Genomic DNA, 18,696 nt, shown 5'->3' with positions numbered 1-18,696 from the left:
CAGATGCACAGAAAAATGCAAAGCTTTCCTGCTTTCTATTCTTATTACAGCCTTTTAAAATGCTAATGTAACTCACAGCTATTCCTCGCAGACCTCGAGAAAGTTCTCCTTTCTGTGAGGGTCATTTCTTCTCAAGCATTATTTAACATTTGTCAAGTCATTTTTTTTGAGAGAGATAATAATCCAATAAAAGCACATGGAAAAGATTGTAAAATCTGAGAAATCTCAAGAGATGAAGAAATAAAGATGGAAGTAAGACTAACAGCTGCTTTTTTTTCCAATTCTTCATGTTAATTCCCCCAGTGTTTACGGGGAAAAAGCATAGAATAGCACAAAAGGGAAACTTCAGGTGAACTGTCTTGTATTTGATGAGTAGAGGAATACTGCAAGCCTGTGCAATATTTATATTCTCACCTCCTCCTACCATCCAAAAATGCACTACCCCATAACTGCAGCTGAGGAAACAAAACAAAACAAAATTCTCTCAAACAGTCACTTTCATGAAAGATAAATTTGCTTGGGTCTATATTTTTGGACCTTAATTCAGCGAGCCACTTAAATATATGCTGAAGTTCATCATTTACCATTCTACCACTTACGCATCTACTCAAAAATATGCCTGAAGTCAAGCATATGCACAGCACTCTGCTGACTGCGGACCCTATATCTTTCTGTTCATTTCTGCAACTATTCTAATCTGGTGACGTGAATGTACAAGGAAGTAACACATTTTAAGCAATTTTAGCTCATGCTGGCAAAAGTGAAGTCTGAAACTGATTATCCACACCGATAATCTGACTAATTATTAAAAAGTAATAACTAATTCTTCATACCATTCAGAAGAAGCTTAATTCTAACCATTACTTTCAAGATGTCAGGTTGGTGAAATAGTATGGCATGAACTTTTGCTCTGGATCAGTGCCAAGTAACCAAACCTGAAGCTGAAATACTGCTGACCCCAATAGAAAAGAGGAAAAACCCTGCTCATTAGCATGTGGTGTGTCAAATACCATTTGTAGAAGCTATTCAGTAAGTAATTTCAAATAAGCAAAAGAGGAAGAAACCACAGGATGTTCACAAACAATTTGCAAACAGAAATGGAAGAGGAATTCATTAAATAAATTATTGGCTATAAATTATTCACCTATCTCTAATCTTACTACCACTTAGACTATAAAATTCATGACATTAAAGATACAGGATACGTAACAAGGCATCATTAACTTATGCATCTCCCAGTGCTGCTCCATTTTGACTGTCCAGTTATATTATTGCATTAAGACAGCCTTTTGTCTGTAATGTACTTTGAGTGTAATACGTTTTTGCTTTAAAAGCCTGGCTAAGGAAACCTGGTCTGATTTTAGATTGTGGTTTGATTTTGACCAAGGCTGGATAATTTCTCAAAGATGACAGAAAGATCCCAGCTGCCCTCAGAACAAGACCCAAACTAATAGAAAACTTGTACAGTTGGCTGATTTCATGAGATTTCCATAGTTTGGGCCCATTTCATGTAAATTCACAGAGGAGAACAGATCACGGGGCTTTGCAGGTTCTGCCTCAGCTTCCCTATCTGCCAAATGGAGGGAGGAGATCCCTTTCATTTGACATGGAGGAGAGAGCCACGAACCATGAGGCATCACAGCATGCACTGAGAGACAGAGAAAGGCATTCCAGAAAGAGGCATCAAATACAGCCTGCAATTATTTTTAGCCATAAAAAGAAACCCTCCCAGGAGGGTTTCTCACATATAACCAAGGATAAAGACAGTTTTTTCAGCTTGTTTTTGTCACGACTTCTTCTAAGTGACAGACATTCTGCTACTTGTTTGGTCTCTCAGCAGTTGTCTTATTTTTTTTTTAATACCATATTTGTTTACTTTTAATTAAGATGGTGATGATTGTCACTGAGTTTCTGTGTTTGCAGAAAACTGATGCAAACTGTGGTTATTTGGTTATGGAGGAAGAGAGTGAAAAAGGGCTCCTGCAGTTGTCAAAATAACCTCCTGACTGTCTCCAAAGCCAATGCTATCACTGCTGTTGGCCACACATTGCAGTTAAAAACCATGCCTCATTCATTCATGTTTACTCCTTTGAAATGCCAGCAAGGTTGGTCTTGCATTACTTCACAGAATTGTAAAATGGTTTGGGTTGGAAGGGACCTTTAAGCTCATCCAGTTCCAGCCTCCTGCCATGGGCATGGTTGCCATCCCCTAGATCAGACGGCCCAGGATCCCATCTAGCCTAGCCTTGAACACCTCCAGGGATGAGGCATCCACAGCCTCTCTGGGAAGCTTGTTCCAGTGCCTCACCACCCCCTGAGTTAAGAACTTCTTCATAATACCTGATCTAAATATTCTTCATTATCCTGCACTGATTTGTAGAGGGCTCAGTGGATGTCAGGGTCATTTACCAAGCCCCCACACAGCACACTAGTATTTTCCATTTTAAAAGACCTTCAACAAAGAGGCAGAGCATGGCCTCCGCTTTCATCAGATCCCTCTTGAAGACTCCATCTGCAGCTCCTGATCCATAGACCTTAAAAGCTAAATGAGCTTTGCCATGGCATTCACTACCTCAAATACCAGCATAACTATGGCACTGCTGACATGAGAAATCACAGGGCCGCTTCCTCTCCTGGCTTATTTTCAACATAAATCCACGTCAGCTTTTTGAATGGAACGTGAGGGAACTGAGTGCTTAATTCCCACAGGTATTCCAGAAAGTCTCAGCTGTAACAGGCAGAGCCTTATGTTTTTTTTCCATTTCCATAGTAAAATCAGAGTAGAGAGTGGATACAAAGGAAGGCGCTGGAATTGGCCAGATAGGTTTCCTTGAGCAATGAACATAACCTTCAAAATGGCAGAAGACGAGTTCTGGCCACAGCAGCCTTGCAGGATGGTGGGTGAGGTGCTTTATGTCTCTGGGCCTCAGTTATCCCATTGAGGATCCAATGATCTAAACAGCATGGCTGCTGCCTAAATCAGTGAAGAGGAAGGTCATGCAAAACTGAGCAGTAAAAATGTGAGTGGGTGGAGAGCAATGCAGCTATGAAAGGTTCGGAAAAACATGCCGACCTCCTTCTTTGTGCTCTTCATCTCCTTCTACAAAGTAGTTATTCAAAGCAAAAATAATATACCGTTCCTACAAAGGCAGCATTCACCAAACATGCATATATTTAGACCATTGTGCAAGCAATTAGTGACTTTTGTCTGAGGCGGGAGAATGGTATCCTGTGCTGCGGAGGGGGAGATGAACGACATCCCAAGTCAGCCTACAGCAAAGGAGAGGCCAGGAGCCTTGAGGACAGATTCAGCCTTGCTATAATACTAATGCCAGCAGCGCTCAAGTAGGCCAAACATAAATGACAAAGCTCTCACAAGTATGGTCCATCAGGTGCTAGAAGTATATATGGGACATGCTCTCATCTTCCTGCATGTCAGATTCCTCCCTTCAACACCCTAAACACCAACAAACAGGTTGCAGCACAAGAAGGACAAGACAAAACATCCCTCATTCATTTTATTTTGCAGCCCTTTCAGCTTCCCATACTGTTACCCTTGTGTATCTGAGGGTGCCACGTGTTCACTTGTACCTGCACACCAACATTTCCTTTCTACTCTTTCCACCAACACAAAGCACTGCACAGAGCATGGAAACAGGAGCAGAAACTCGGTGGCATGTGGGAATAGAGCCCACATCCCCTGGTCCCCAGTGCTCACAGCCAAACCAAGGAAAAAGGGAAAAACAAAAAAGCAAACAGAAAAGCCCCCCACCCACCAGTGCCTAGGTTCTCCCTTTCTTGCATAGCATCGCTGCTGCTGAATCACAGCCTCAGGAAATGAGAGAAAGAGGCCCAAAAGGCAGCCAGGAAACCCACTGTCCATTGGCTTTCCTCCACGCCAGGCGAGCGGGCTCCTTCTGCTGCAGTGACTTGGCAAGCACACCTCGCTCTGACTCAGCACCTCACTGGCACCTCCTGGCAATTAGTCCCACAAAGTGCTGACTGCTGCCTGGAGGGCTATCAGGAGAGTCGGTGGGATGCCAAAGCATACCCCTCTTACCTGTGGAGACACCTGACTTGGGGCTGGAGTGCTAGAGGGATGGGGACCAGGGTGGGTTGGGGAATTCCACCCAATTTGTACCCATTGTGTCGATAAAGGGATGAAAAAAGCACAGCAAAAGTTAGTAAGCTAACACAGAGCTCTGCATGGGAAGGGATGGTGTTGATGAGTCCTGTGATAGGGCCTGGGGCATGCCAGCTGTCCAAGGGGCAGGAGGAAGGGCTGCCCTTGACAAGGCAAGGACGCAGCAGTTCTGCAGGCAGACTGGGGCTATGCTGTTGCCCTGCCAAGTAGCCAAGGTCCTCCCAAACTCTCGTGGCTCCCAGCTCCCAACATACGGCCAGAAAGCCAAGCAGGCATGCAGCCCAGCAGCTCCACAACTAGTGGAGGCATTCAGACAACAAACTCCATCAGATAGCAGTGCCCAAGCACACACTCAGCTATGTAAGCAGATTCCCCACAAAACAATGCAACAAATATTTAATATAGTGCAGGAAATGTCAAAAATAACTATACTAATCAATAGTTAGAAAGTTCCACACATCTCAGTCTGCAGAATTCATCACAAAGTAATGTCACCACCTGGAAATCCAGCATGGGCAAAAGGATAGAGGCATCAAATTGTAAGGTGAGTAGAGCACAGATCCATCTGCATGACCATGGCTGAAGAGGGAAGAAAAGTTACCTAAAGAACAAATCACACCACAGCAATCTGCATTCACTGATCAGGAAGCAGATATCTACTGCACAGTGTGAGGAGGGAGCAAAGAAACAACAAAGTCAAAGAAACAACAAAGTCAAAGAAAAACACCCCAAAAATGTGACATCAGCAACATGTGCAAAATGTCACAGCAGACTATAGTTTTGCAACATCTTACATGGTTGGAATTCTTAAATGGTTCGATGGTTGGACTTACTGATCTTAGCAGTCTTTCCAACCTTAATGATTCTAGGATTGTGAAGAGCGCTAGGACCACGAACAGCCAATCCCAGGACACTTAGAGGCTAAAGACCCTAAAAGCACACAACAGGAGACAAAACAGCTCAGTCTCTGCACATGAGAACTTGTACCCCTTCAAACCATTGAAATTGTGAGAAGAAAAGGAGAGGACTAAGTGATTGACTCTCCATCCATCCAAAGCTGCTGCCCCACCGCCTGGTGCCAGGCTCTCCCCCTGCCCCTGCCCTGGCCCCGATTACAAGGGATTACCCCTAGGTCTCCTCTGGGCTGCAGGATGGGTTTAATCTATTCCTTAATATCTGGAAGAGAGCCGGCAAGTTGGCTGAGATGAAAGAAGATTGGGAGAGACTTCCAAGGGATCTGACAAAGCTAGGCAAGTGGGCAGCACGATGCGAGATGAAATTCAGCATTATCCAGCTGACAGTAATACAAACTTGGGAGAATAATCTGAACTGCCCGTCTACCACGGGGCTCTAATTCAACTGTAATCACTTGAGCAAAATATCTTTGGTATCACTGTGAACAGCTCAGTGAAAACATCTGTTCAGCAGACAGCGGTGGTCAAAAAGCAAGTAGGCTGTAGGATGTCGAAGGGGACGGGCAGAAAAGTATGATGGAAACATTAAAATACAGAGATTGCTGTTGTTAGTTGTGGGTGGCACACCTGAAAACACATAGGACATAGAAAGGTTTCCTCATTCATCAGTACATAACACTGGCTGATCAAGCACAGTTAAAACTGAGGCAAGTTAACAGAAGTGAAACTGGTGTTTCTATGTTTGTTTTTGTTGTTATTGTTGTTGTTGTTTTGAGAGAAAGACAAAAGGTTGCTCAATACAACTGAAGAGCAGGGAATGTGTCCAGGTCCAGAGAAAAAATTAAAATTTTCCTTTCCTTTTTAAAATTTCCCCTACTTATTCCAAGCACAGCCCATAATTAACCACCAGGAATGATTAGCCCATGTTATAGAATCATAGAATCATAGAATTGCTCAGGTTGGAAAAGACCTTCAAGATCATCAAGTCCAACCGCAACCTAACCATACTACCCTAACGATCCACCTCTAAATCATGACCCTGAGCACCACATCCAAACAGTTTTTAAACACATTCAGGGATGGTCACTCAACCACCTCCCTGGGAAGGTGGTTCCCTTTAGCAGTAAAGTCAAGAGCTTAGCAAAAATCACAGAGGCCTGAGCATTGATAAGGCTACTAGGAGTACCCACAGATATGTCAGGTAGAATGAAAAGAGGAAAAGAAAAACAAAACAAAATTAAAAAAAGGAAAAGAAAAGCTCACAGCAGCACTCCACCCTCAAGCTCCCAGGCATTAGCCAACTTCTAATTAACAAGGATTAGGAAGTAATCTCCCCAGTGGGCATGCAGAGAGTGCATCTCAACCCACTTACTGCTGGCAGAGGCCGCTAATAGATGCCAGGCAGGGGAAGAGCTAGATCCCCATCGCCCACCCACAGCCTGTGCCCGACACGGGACTGAGCTCTGGGCTATCCCAGCTCCAGGCAAGGGCGCAGGTCTGCGGTCCTGTGGAGGGAGAACAGGAAGGGAGATGGGCGTTTCATTCCCATCTGGCACCAGCTGCTCACTGCAGGGGTTCTGCTTCCCCTTAGAAGCATCCAGTGCTGGCATGGCTCTGCAGACCAGTGATGTGACCCAACCCAGAGCCACTGTGAGCTGCCTGCAGAAATGCACGCAGATTGGAAATGTTCACTCTCTGAAATTACATTCCTGCCTTCTGCATTTTGAAGAAGACCGAAGCCGGGATGTAACCCGGTGGAGTTCATACATCAGCTTTTCCCTGCTGATGCTTGTGAAATGCAATCTGATTCATGTTCCTGTAGCTGGGCTGGCTTGTGGGGATATGAGAAAAAACAAATGCACAAGATTTTATCCCTAAACAAGTGATTAGATCTCTCTAATGCAGAAATTTGTCTTGCAAGTAACTACACACAGGTATGCAGAGGCACAAGTGCTGCTGTGCTGCCAGGAGGAGAGTTGTGGCTCAGTGCATGCACAAGTAATAGGAGGCTGAGTGTCACCTGCTGGCCCTGATCAGCAAGGGGGCTGCATTTCCTAAATACAAAATTGTCTTATCTCATACTCGCATCGCGATTTTTTGGTGCAAATAGTGTCCTGCAGTGCAGCGGATAAGGGAAGGACATAGGCAATGCCAGGTACGTGCATGTAGTTTTTGCATGTGTGTGCCAAGAAATTTTAAAAAAATGGGCAGGAATTGTGCACAGATACCACCAAAAGCTGCAAGTTGGGTTTTAGCACTGCTGTTTATAGATGTGCTGAAGAAATAAAAAATAGGAACAACTTCAGTTTTTACTGCGGATACTTCCACTAAACCAAACCTTATCTCACTTGCAACGCTTTGTAAAATCAAAATGGTGTTTCAAAAGAAAATCAGGAAGAATTGCCAGAAATATGTAAGCAACCACCTCAAGCTTTTTTGAGATGAAAAAGCTTGACTTTTCACATCAAAATACCTTTCGGTTAGGGTTGGGTTTTGGTTTTTTTTTTTTCTGGTATCATAACAGTACAGTTCCACAGAGAAGCACAATGCTGGTTGACCTAAAATGAGATTCCTCTCAGAAATTTCCTTTCAGAAATGTCAAAGCATTTAATTTCTATTTCTATCCAAAATGAAGCCTAACCCCTCAATCCTGACGAAGCAGATCATTTGTCCTTAGCCCAGCTCAAGCAGCAAAAGCAAAAAAAGTGAAAGCGGATGCTGGAATGGACACAAGTGACCTCCAAAACCAAAGAGCTGACAGCAAATATGGGGAGAAATAGTTTGCCGTGCATAATTAATAAAAGTGTTCTCTCTCTCTGATGCTTAAGATGAGAAACATTTGTGAGAGAAAAGTGAGGTGGTATGCGATCAGGTGCCCAGTAACTGTGACTTCTCTAAAGGAGAGCAGGGCAGATGTCCTACGTGACAGCAAGCAAACAACTTCATCTCTGCACACTTCAGCTTTTCCAAGCCATAAATCAAACCGACTGCGCTAACAAAATACATTCAGAGTCTCTCAATTAGTTAATGCTTATAAATGACTGTGCAAACACAAGGTAGTATTAACAAGGGAATAGTCTTTGTTACACTACTGTCTGTTAAACAACCAGGAGCTGAATTTCTCACTGAACATTCACAAAGGGAAAGTAGCATTAATGCTCGACAAGGAGAAAACTACAAAGAACAGATTTTCAGAGCATGCACTTCCCCTTGAAATAAACTGTGTTAAAAGCACTTTACTTAAAAAGCACAATGATAGTAGCATCCTGCTAAATATAGGTGACTCACCAGTGTAGTTGTGAGCATCCCTGAAGAATGCCATTACAGTATGGCTTAACCTGGTGCATAAATATAAGCATTCTCCTGTGGTTACCATTTGGACCAAGGTACTGAGGACTACCAGCATCCTCTGACCTTCAGTGGGTCATGAAGCCTCTCTGAGCCTTGCTTTCTCCTTCTCTGCTGCTGGTAGCATAATACAAACTCATCTGCTCCATAGAGGCAGAATAGAAGATTTCAAAGTTTCCTAATGAGTTGTTTATACCATACCTTCTATACCCATATTACCAGTGAGCAGCTAAAGATAGCCATTCTTGAGACACTTCAAGATCCCTCAGAGAACAGAATCTTACAGAAGAAAATTGGACTTTAGGCAATACTGAAGAAAGAGAGATTAAAAAAAACAACAACACTACAAGCAACAAAAAATACCATCTAATAATAGTTTCCAAAATAAGGGTAAGATGCCTGCATTAGAGATGCAAGAGGTAGTTAATGCATCTGTGCCTGCCGCTGGGGACCAAGGTCAGGTCGTGAGCAAAATGATTTATCTACATGTCACAAAACCACACAGCTTGACACCAATGGCAATCTGTTCCAAAAATGCATCAGCATGGAAAAGAAAGGCACTGCCACAGTCCTCTCTTGCTGGGACTGCAGACCTGGTATAGGGTTGGGAAGAATATATGGGCTAACAAAATGGTGCTGCAAAGCCAGAACTTCAACACACAGCTTCAGCTGGGATAAACCCAGTGTGCAGGAAGGGGTCTTCACATGGGGACCAGAAAGACTGGCCTGTGTGAGAAGTTGCAGAGCAGATGTTGTGTTGTGGCATTGCTACCAGGCTCATACACTCAATCCCCAAACTTGCAAGATCCAGCTGCAACGTGCCATGACATGCTGACATCTCACCTGTTGCAATACTTTGTCACAGGATCCAAACACCATGCACAAAATAAATCAAAAGTTGTTTCTGCAGCTTAGCTGTACCCGATGTGTGATTTCTAACACATCAGAAAATGTGCAGTAGGCTATTTCTGGTGATGGAGCGGGATTGATTTGCAGTCGCAGGGTTGGTTTCAAAGCCCTAAACAGAGTTCCCTCCTATCTTTCCATAAACTTCCCTGGGAAGCCTGAAAAGTATTATTTTCACAAAAGTTATTATGTTCATAATGCTTTAGAGGGAAAACAAAGACACTGCCCCTGCCCCAGGAACACTGAAGATGAATATAAGAAGCCCAACAAAGGCAGTCATCTAGCTCCAGTTGAAAAGAATCATCGCTGTTTTACAAATTACAAAACAACATAAGCAAATGGGGCTATAATATTTGATTGACGTTTCACTACAAAGTCTGACTGTGTGAGAATAAAACGACCTCCGCAGACCTTCCCTTGCAGCCACTTTTCACTTGTTGGCGTTAAGTATTTCTTGTGATGATACACTCTTGCAGTTCCCGATACTTCAACTTCAAAGCCTTCTGCCTGTGATTGGGGTGTCTCTTTGCACAGGATCCTACCCTATTCTTCTCCTCTATCCTTAAAACCAACCTAATGCCTCAAAAACGGAAAATCGCTCTTCCTAACCAGTCTGCAGCTCAGAGCAAAAATACACACACTCATCTTCTACAAATGTTATTCAGAAGAATCTCTGCCAATTTTATTCGAGCTCGCACAGTCTATGTCTGTTGCTTATGCCTATCAGGATTTTATTTTCAAATCCAAAACCAAAAATACGACCATACTTCTGTTGTGTAACACAGAAGTGACAGCGTACCATAGTTATTTTCATCTACCACCATCTTCTGGAGACTATTCCTTAGAGAAAAATTAAAAACAATCTTGAGACACAGGTGGTTCGCTCAAGTCATTTTCAAGTCTTAAAAGAAACTGCAAGAAAAAGCACGATGCTGGCGTAAATAACTACTTTATGAAAGGTATGTTTCTGTGCTTAGTTATTTCTACTGTCATTGTCCCCACATGCCCTCTGCCAAAAAAAGAGAAAATTAAATATTTAGTCAATATTTTTTTCTAAAGAGATAATCAAATGCCCCTGTAGTTTCACCCTCAGGTCTGGTTACTACTGGATGTTCCTGCGGAGGTAGAACATCAACAGTAACACTTTATCACTTATATGCTTGTCACTGCAGAGGTACAGTAGCTTTTTAGTTCAATCTTTGCCATGTCTGCGGTTAAAAAAAAATAAATAAATGCAATATTGAGGACCTGAAAGTGAACACACGCTTTTAAAACCAAGAAAGTACAAAAAAGGAAAGAGAGCGGATGAAGCGTGAAAGAGTCATGATTGTTTAGTTTAATTAAAGGTGAATAAACTCTTTTTTCTTCCATAATTCATCTATTTGAAGTCAGCAGGTGAAGTTTCCAGTTAACGCATGCAACTCCTAACTGGTTTCGGAGAGTGGGTCTCAGCATGCTTTCAGGACTGAGGCACTTGTGAGAAGCCCACCCTGCTGGCCACCAGGCTGGCTTCTCGCTGTGCCTGGCCAGTGGGGCACAGCCTGATCGATGCTCCCTGCAGGGTTGTCAGGGCCAGGCACAGCAGCCCCAGCAGTCACCTCCATCCCAACACAGGCTGCCAGAAGTCCTGCCCAGCCTTTGCTGAGATGTCCCCAGTGCTCTCTTGGGAGATCCCATCGTTCCCTCCCGTCCTCCCGCTCTCTCGGGGCCCCTTGCAGCAGGATGCCTGCTGTTCCAGCTGCAGAGGGGGCCAGCAGCACCCAGCTGGCCTGGCCAAGCTGTGCTCTGCTCACTGCCAGGCTGGCCTCCACAAAGTGACTTACTGGACCTGAGTAGACCTTAAGAAAATGACTTTGTAGACCTCCACGAGACATAAATGCGTAGGCCTGCTTTGAAGTTTGGCATTACTTGAAACAAGGCATCAACAGATGAGTCTGAAGGCTCCACACTTTGCAGGTTCTCCTGTCACCCTTACTGCAGCGTCTCTGGGTGCTCTCAGCAATGTACTGAGCTGCGTGAGGGACATATCTCACATGCCATTTGTCCCCTCTCCTCACTGAGGACCCTGGCACAACTCACTGAGCAAGGTCTGAGTTGGATGGGGAGAGCTGGGTCTCCCCACATCCTTACAGCTGGGCACTCGGAGCTGAGGAAGCAGATGCCGGGGAGGCGCCGAGCCCCGGGGCACTCGGTTCCCCGGGCAGCCCGGCGGCATCTCCGTGCAAAGTTCCCTGCCGCCTCGGGGCCTGAGGGACGGATCGGAGTTTGGCACCCAGGTGAGCCTGCTGCCCGGCTAGGCCCTGCCAGCCGAGCGCCTGTGAAGCCCAGACAGTTTACAGCAAGTTTCACAGCACCGTAAGAAAAACCCACTAGTACTAAACGACGGTAGTAAAAGCGATGGTGCAGGAGAGGCAGCGAGAGGAGCGGAGCAGCCAGCCCGCAGAGCGCTCCCCGCCGCCGCATTCCCGAGCATCACCGGCGGGACCGCCACCAAAACTTCCCCGCCGGCCCCCCGAGACCCCGCATCCCCGGGCGGGGGCAGCGGCGCTCCCTTCCCCGCGCCCCGCGCTCCCTGCGAGTTGCCGCCGCTCCCCGCCGGGCTCCCCGCCGCTCCCGCACTCACCTCGCAGGGCCAGGAGCGCGGCCAGAGCGGCCGGCACCCAGCGCCCGCCGCCGCCTCCGGGGCGCCGCCGCAGCGTCATGCCGGGCCGGCCGAGGGGAGCAGCGGGCCGCGGGCTCCCGCCTCCGGGCACGGCGGGCGTCGAGCCCTGCCTTCCCCCGCCGCCGCAGGTGCAGCCGCCGCCGCCGCCGTCCCGGGACCGCCCGCTCGCGGCCGGGCTCCGCCGTGCCCCAGCCCCGGCCGCCCGGGGACAGCGCCAGGCGCCGCGGCCGGCCCGAGAGCGCAGCCTGGCGGCCCCGAGCCGCCCCCGCAGCCGGGGCTGCGGCTCTCACCCCCCGCACCGCGCCGAGCCGCGCCGCGCCGCCAGGCATCCCGCCGCCCCCCGGCTCTGCCTCCGGCTCGCCCCGCCCGGCCGGCGGCTGCTGCGGGGCCCCGCGGCCATCTGCCCGGCGCTCGGTGGCGGCCCGGCGGCTCCTCCGGGTCAGCGCTGCAGTGCGGGGCTTCTCCTCTCCAGGAGCAGCTGCGGGGATGGAGAGAGGCAGAGCACCGCGAATGGTTTGGGATGGGCTGTGCGGGACCCGGCGCTGCTGCAGCGCCCGGTGTGAGTGCTGCTGGCTTGTTGTTTAAAGGTATGGGACACCTCGACATCAGTGTGCAAGAGCCTGGAGGACACGAGCGTTTAAAACCCCTAAGAATGAATCCACACTATTTCCAAAAGGAATGAGGCAGTTGTTGGAGTTGGGGCCCAGCAACACTGCACAACACAAGAACCACCAAGAAGTTGTGTCACGCGGGGTCATGAGCTTAACTGCAGTCCTTGAGGCTACATGGAAAACCAGACAATCAAAACCCAGCATTCTAGGCACTGTCTGGGAAAGAGGATCAAGGCAGAGAGTTCACCTTGCACATGCCGAGCTCCCTGCCTGAGTCTCACCACGTTCATTTCGCATTGAGAAAACAGGAAAACCCGCCAGCAATTCAGCACAGGACACAACTGCTTCATTCCACTACCCAAGGTTTCCTTCCTGCAGCTTCTCCACATCTCCTTCCCAGCTTGAGGCGCTGGCAACAACCTTGTGTCCAGCTGGCCCTCCTACTCAGAAGCCAAATTGACCTTTTATACGGCCACCCTGTGATCAAGAAAGGGGAAGATGCGCTTGGGAGTGAAGAAGACAAGCAAAAGCACCTGGGAGCAGCAGAGCAGAAATGACTTCAAGTAACAGGGAAAAGAGAATTTGGTGGCTGTGGAAGCAGAGTGGGAAACTAGTTGCCATCTAACTGGAATGGGCTAAGCTCTGCCTTCATATAACCCTCTGTATTTTTAACCTAGAAAAAGAGTAGAGGAATACATTGTTCTTACTGGTCAGCAGTGGCAACATGAGACCCCCATCCTCATGGATCCTCTCACTGAGCGCTGTAGGAAAGCAGGGCTATGGCTGTACTTCTAGCTACAGTCTGATTCTATGAAGGTTTCTCGTCCAAACATAATCTCCTTCCCCAAAGGAAGGAGTGCACAAGAGAAGCGCACACAGTGCATTGAACCACTATTCTTACTCCTTCAGATAACATCAAGGAATGAGAAGATGCAAAGCAAAAAGGAGAAAAAGTGCATATTCTCCCGCAGAGTGCTGCACTGCTTTCCTGATCTGCCAAGACTTGGGAGCTCTCTCGATCTAATGGAAATAAGCATGTTTTTTAGCACTTGGCAAATGCCATCCCAGCTCGCCTTGGACTGTTCCTTGTACCCCGCCGTGCATCAGCTGGCAGGTAAACAGCTAAGAGCAGTTCGCTCTGTACAGTGTGCAGTGGCTGAATTAATGTGCTTCCTAAAGGGTGAACATAATGTGAATCAAGAGCCTGGTGGTCAGAGAAAGCATTTCTGCCCAGAGTGGACCCAAATGACTCCCTTCTGACTCAAGCTGGTAAGAATAGGGAGCATTTTAATCACCTTCATGATCTGGTCACCACAACAGATACTAAGTCATACCTGCAGAACACAGTGACACAGCAAGTGACTTTAGCTGCTTCTTGCAGCAACTGAAAGAACAATCTGCTGCAGAAGGATGGAGCAGCCCCAGGGAATAGCAGTCTTCAGATGCACCAGCCAGTCCTCTCACCCTGGCCCCCTCTCCACCTTGCAGCCACTTCCAAAAATAGCTTGCAGATAGTACAGAAAGGACATGGGTGATGCAAAATTGTTCCTGGAACTCTGAATTTCTACTTGAGCTGCCCTTCAGCCTTCTCCAAAGTATTAGACTTATGCCAAACATTTATTTAGTGAGTGCAGCATACTCAGCTGGTTGGATGCTAGAGCTATGAGCAGATGTATTTGCTGTTCCATCGGTCTGTTTTCCCATCAATGAGTGTAGACCTCCTCCGTGGCACTGATGGAATAGAGGAGGCGGATAGAGGAGGTATGTTTGCAATATCCCGAGCACCAGATGCTGACCGGTGACCACTGGAAGGTTCAGCTGCGTTGCATCACTCGCAAGCCCACGGGATCCTTACACTGGATGGCCAAGATGTTTGCCAGGGCTTTACATGCTAGGCTGGGCAAGGACATGAAGAGACAAATGAAACCGCTCCCTTTTCTTTTGAAAGAATTATGATAAGTAATGCAATTCTCATGTCTTGGGGAAAAACATTCTGAAGCAAATTTGAAAAGAAGGCTTTTTTTTCCAGGAAGGTCCTTCTTTTTTTTTTCATTCTTTTCTCCTAACATGGCTTCAAAAAAATCCAGTGGGGATGCAGTTAGGTTCAAGAGCACTGTTAGGTGCCAACTCTTACATCACCTTTGCTGTCTCCCAGCTTGCTATTGGATTATCTACTGTCAGATAGGAATTTATTGAAGGTGACATTGCTTATAAATTGATCAAAATCAGCTTCAGTGAAGTGTCCTTCCAAGATATAAAGAGATGGATAAAATTTACTCAGTTGATCATTAATAACTTCAGAGACTGTGGAATTGGTTTTCTCCTTTTGACAGAGGAAATAGAGTTTGCAGATTGACCTGTTTTAATCCTATCTGAAAAGAAATATGACAGACCTTTGGAGACACACCCAATTAACCATCTCCATATCTTTTCAATTAAAAAAAAAAACAGTTAAAACAAAAACTTAGCTCTACAAAATCTACAACATCCTCTCCTCCCTCCTTGCTTCCTGCTCAGAGACCCTCTGCATTTCAATCTGTGTCTACAGAACCAAAGCATGTTATTCAATATTTTAAGGTTCTTCGTCTCCCTCTTGTCCCTTTCCCTCAAACCGAGTCCACAAAGATGTGTTTGGAACAAACTGCTCCCCAAGACTTCAGCTAGATCTTTTCTTTGGATGTGCTGCTCTTGCTGTGGTTAATGACTGCCCATTGCCTCTTGTCAGACACGCTGCAACCCCTGTTAGCAAATGGTGGATTCTGCATCCTCATAAAAGCATTTCATAATGCTGCCATTTACATAATAACTTTCTAAATCGTACATCGACAGACTTCCCCAAATCATTACAGTAGGTGAATTAAATCTTCCACTAAACACCAGCAAATGGTGGTAATGACAAGTCTTCTAAGTAGCATACCCCATAAAGCTCAGAAAATTAAAATCAATCACTCTTCCATTTTTTTTTCCAGAACTGCTGAAAGAATTTATTACACGCAGCTGTGTCAGAAAATAAATGGATGGCAAAACTGAGAAGAAATACATTGAAGTTTAGGACTCATGTGGACATATTCCTGTAGTTGTAATACAAAGCGTATCTTAGACAGAGAATCTCTTTGAGTAGCAGCGCTGCTGTAGTTGTGATGGTCTCAAGATATGTGAGGCTCAATAACTTCTATAGAGAAGCAGTAACTTTTACTAGACCAGCAGACGTAGCTGGAAAACAGTAATGTGCTTCTGGGCACACTGACCTGAAGAAGGGCTTCTATGCTCGAAAGCTCATCTTTTGTGTGTTTTTTTTTTCTTATTGCATCCACTGGTCTAATAAAATATATTGCAGCTTCCTACAGTTCTTAACTGTTTGATGTTCACTGGCAACTAGTAACTATACAAAACATATTTTCAGTCCCTTACTTGCTTGTCCTTGTATGGGGACTAAAAATGAATAGAGAGCCCTGGGAAACAAGAGGCTGAACTGTCTGTGCCAGTGAATTTATGGCCCACTGTTCTTCACCCCAGGTTTGCTCATGGTAACTTTATCAGTAACATACTGGATTAGAAGTTACGTTTACAAGTTATTTAGATAGGCCAGAGGTACCTGAGGAAATATGGAAAACCTAAGGACATACAGCTCAGTCTGTCAAGCCCACAGAGCGCTGCAGGTATCCCTGTAGCACCCTCACTGCTGCTCCTGGTTCAGGAGGGTTGCTTGGCTTGGGAGTATGATGTTGCCTATGCCACTTTGCAGCTGAGCAACACATAGCTGTTGTACCAAGGCACAAGACAGCCCAGCCATTTAGTATCCACAGTGAATATATATCCATAGGTAAATAGGTGGCTCATGCAGCAATGAGGAGTTATGCACTATTGGTTGAAAAGCTGATTTAGGTAGAGTTCCCCTGGTTGAAGGGGTTTTCCACATATAAAATGTGATGCCACTTATCACCGTCACATCAAAATCACTGTTAATTTTGGGGAGAATGCACCTCAGTGCTTCCATGTGACAAATGCTAAAGATCTTCTGCGTCTGCCTCGATCCCCCAACACAGGAAGCCAACCACATCCCAAGGGCAACCCCTCCAAAATCCAGGGAAGGTGGGAACAAACGAAATCTTCTCTTTAGAAGTAACATAAAAATAAAACAATGTACGATGAAAATATAACCTTTCATTTCTACACAACTTGCCAGCTAACATCTCTAGATGTCTGTGCTCCACAATGGATTCATGAAGCCTCTCCTCATAGTGGCATTTGCTGTGGTGTGGGGAAGCTGTCCTGAGCCCATGCCAGCTGACTTTCCTTTCACCTGTTCTGGAAGGAGTCTGAATCACCCTGTAAATCACTGCTGACAGGAATGCAAATTTCCAGGCTATTATTGACAGCATCGCCTGCCGTTGCTTAGCGTTAGCCACAGGCTGTGTGGTATTTGTCCTGAGGAGTTAAAGTGTCTTGGATGCGGGCAAATTTAGCTCTGCTGAGCATACTGCTCTGGCACAATGTTCCATGGCTCCCTGCGCAGTTCCGGGTGTGCATAATTCCCATCAGCTGGCATCAGAAAGGGTTTGTTTCAGGGAAAGAGAGACAGAGAAGAACCATCTTCTCTTAGAGACCTTATCACGTCCATGGCATAATGAGGCCATGGTCAGGTGGCTCCATTAATGCCAGAGGTTAGGGCAAACCCTGGAGCCAGAGTCTCCAAAGAGCCTGAACCGAGGGCTGCTTTTGGAGAGCTTAAAGCTCCAGTTCTAACAAGAGGCAGGTTTGCCTTTCCCAGTCTCCCACCACAGCCTCATAAAGGCAGAAGGCGAATTACAAAATATGTGCATCAATGCTCTTTCGAAGGCCAGTTTTGGGATTGTGATTCCAGGGCCCATTACAGTTAGCTACCATAGGATAGAGCACCACTTTCCCGTACTGGACTAGGGCTTGGTTAGCAAGGCTTGTGAGCACCCTTCTCATGCTCAGATAGAGCACCCAGACACTGAGTCCCAAGAAAAGAGTGTGTTAACTGCTAGAAGGTTTTCTTGCTGAATCTACTCCCAACCAATTTTTGCTTCCCTTTATGTACATAGAAAGACATTTTCTTCTCCCTCCATTGCACAGAACCATCATTATAGCTGGCAACTACAGCACCAACACTGGAAACTCGTCAGGCTTCACAGAGTGCAGCGTCCTCTTGGCCCAAAGCACGGTTTCTGCAGGTCAGTGCAGGAATGCAGCCACGGTCCCACTATTATGCCTGCAACTGGGAACGCAGGACTTGGGTCTCCAGAGCGGAGCTGTCAGCCCAGCACCTCATTTAGCGGTGCTTAAAAAATGTATGCTTAAAAAGCAAAGTTTGGTTGCCTAAGTGCAAAGGGAGATCTCTTAATTAGCACTCAAATCAAAAGGAGGGGGGAAATGAAGGAAAAGCGTACAGTGATTCAACATTTTCAAGTGAATTGCCTGGACCTTTCCCCCCTTACTCCATCTCCTTTTTTTGCTGAAACTACCGAGACGACAGCCCCTTTGGGCCAGTTGGACCGAAGAGTGCTGCTTGTGAAGCAAGCCACGGGGACTGCCAGTTCATTTCATCCCGACTGAGCTGATTTATACCAATGCCCGGTCAAGGATTAAACCCTCCATCAAATTTTAACAGCCTCTTGTCCCTTTAACAGTCCGATTTTGAGCAGGAACCCTTCTTGGACCCTGCATGTCTCTATGGTAACACAACAAGATTGTTTTGTTCTATCTCACCGCATTGTGTGCATATTGAAAAGCACAGTTAAGATATTTTGAAGTGGAGAGTCCAGATCAGCCAATTCTGAAGCCTTGCAAGAAAAATGATTATGCAAATGAAACTCCTAAAGGTGAATGGAAATGAATGCTTTCGACAACAATGCGGGTACAGTATGAGAAATGAGAGCAGTGGTCTCAGCGAGGTGCCTCGCTCAGCAGTACAAAACCTACTACACGGCTTGCCTTTCTGCTTATCTCAGCAAAATGCTCTGGGACAGAATGGGTCACACTGGCAAAAGAATTTCTCAGTTTTGGGGCTGTGGCTGCAGCACAGCAAAGATTGAGCATACCCACAAATCGAGCACAGCACGTAGAAGGCAAGTCTTGGGGATCTTA

General features: G+C 46.2%; 1 protein-coding gene across 2 annotated transcripts in view; it reads right to left on the bottom strand.

Annotated features, from left to right (window-relative positions):
- IGSF11 (immunoglobulin superfamily member 11) overlaps positions 1-12,037 on the bottom strand; it is a 91,394-nt gene extending 79,357 nt beyond the window's left edge. The window contains exon 1 of one of the 2 annotated variants that reach the window (XM_021398174.1): positions 11,936-12,037. In XM_021398174.1, the coding sequence (XP_021253849.1) occupies positions 11,936-12,014 (79 nt within the window). In that variant the 5' untranslated portion in view covers positions 12,015-12,037. The remainder of the gene's footprint in view (positions 1-11,935) is intronic. The other variant, XM_021398155.1, reaches the window with a different exon arrangement.

Source organism: Numida meleagris, chromosome 1 (genome assembly GCF_002078875.1).
Source record: "Numida meleagris isolate 19003 breed g44 Domestic line chromosome 1, NumMel1.0, whole genome shotgun sequence".
Taxonomy (NCBI): Eukaryota; Metazoa; Chordata; class Aves; order Galliformes; family Numididae; genus Numida; species Numida meleagris.
This window is presented reverse-complemented; position numbering and strand designations above follow the sequence as displayed.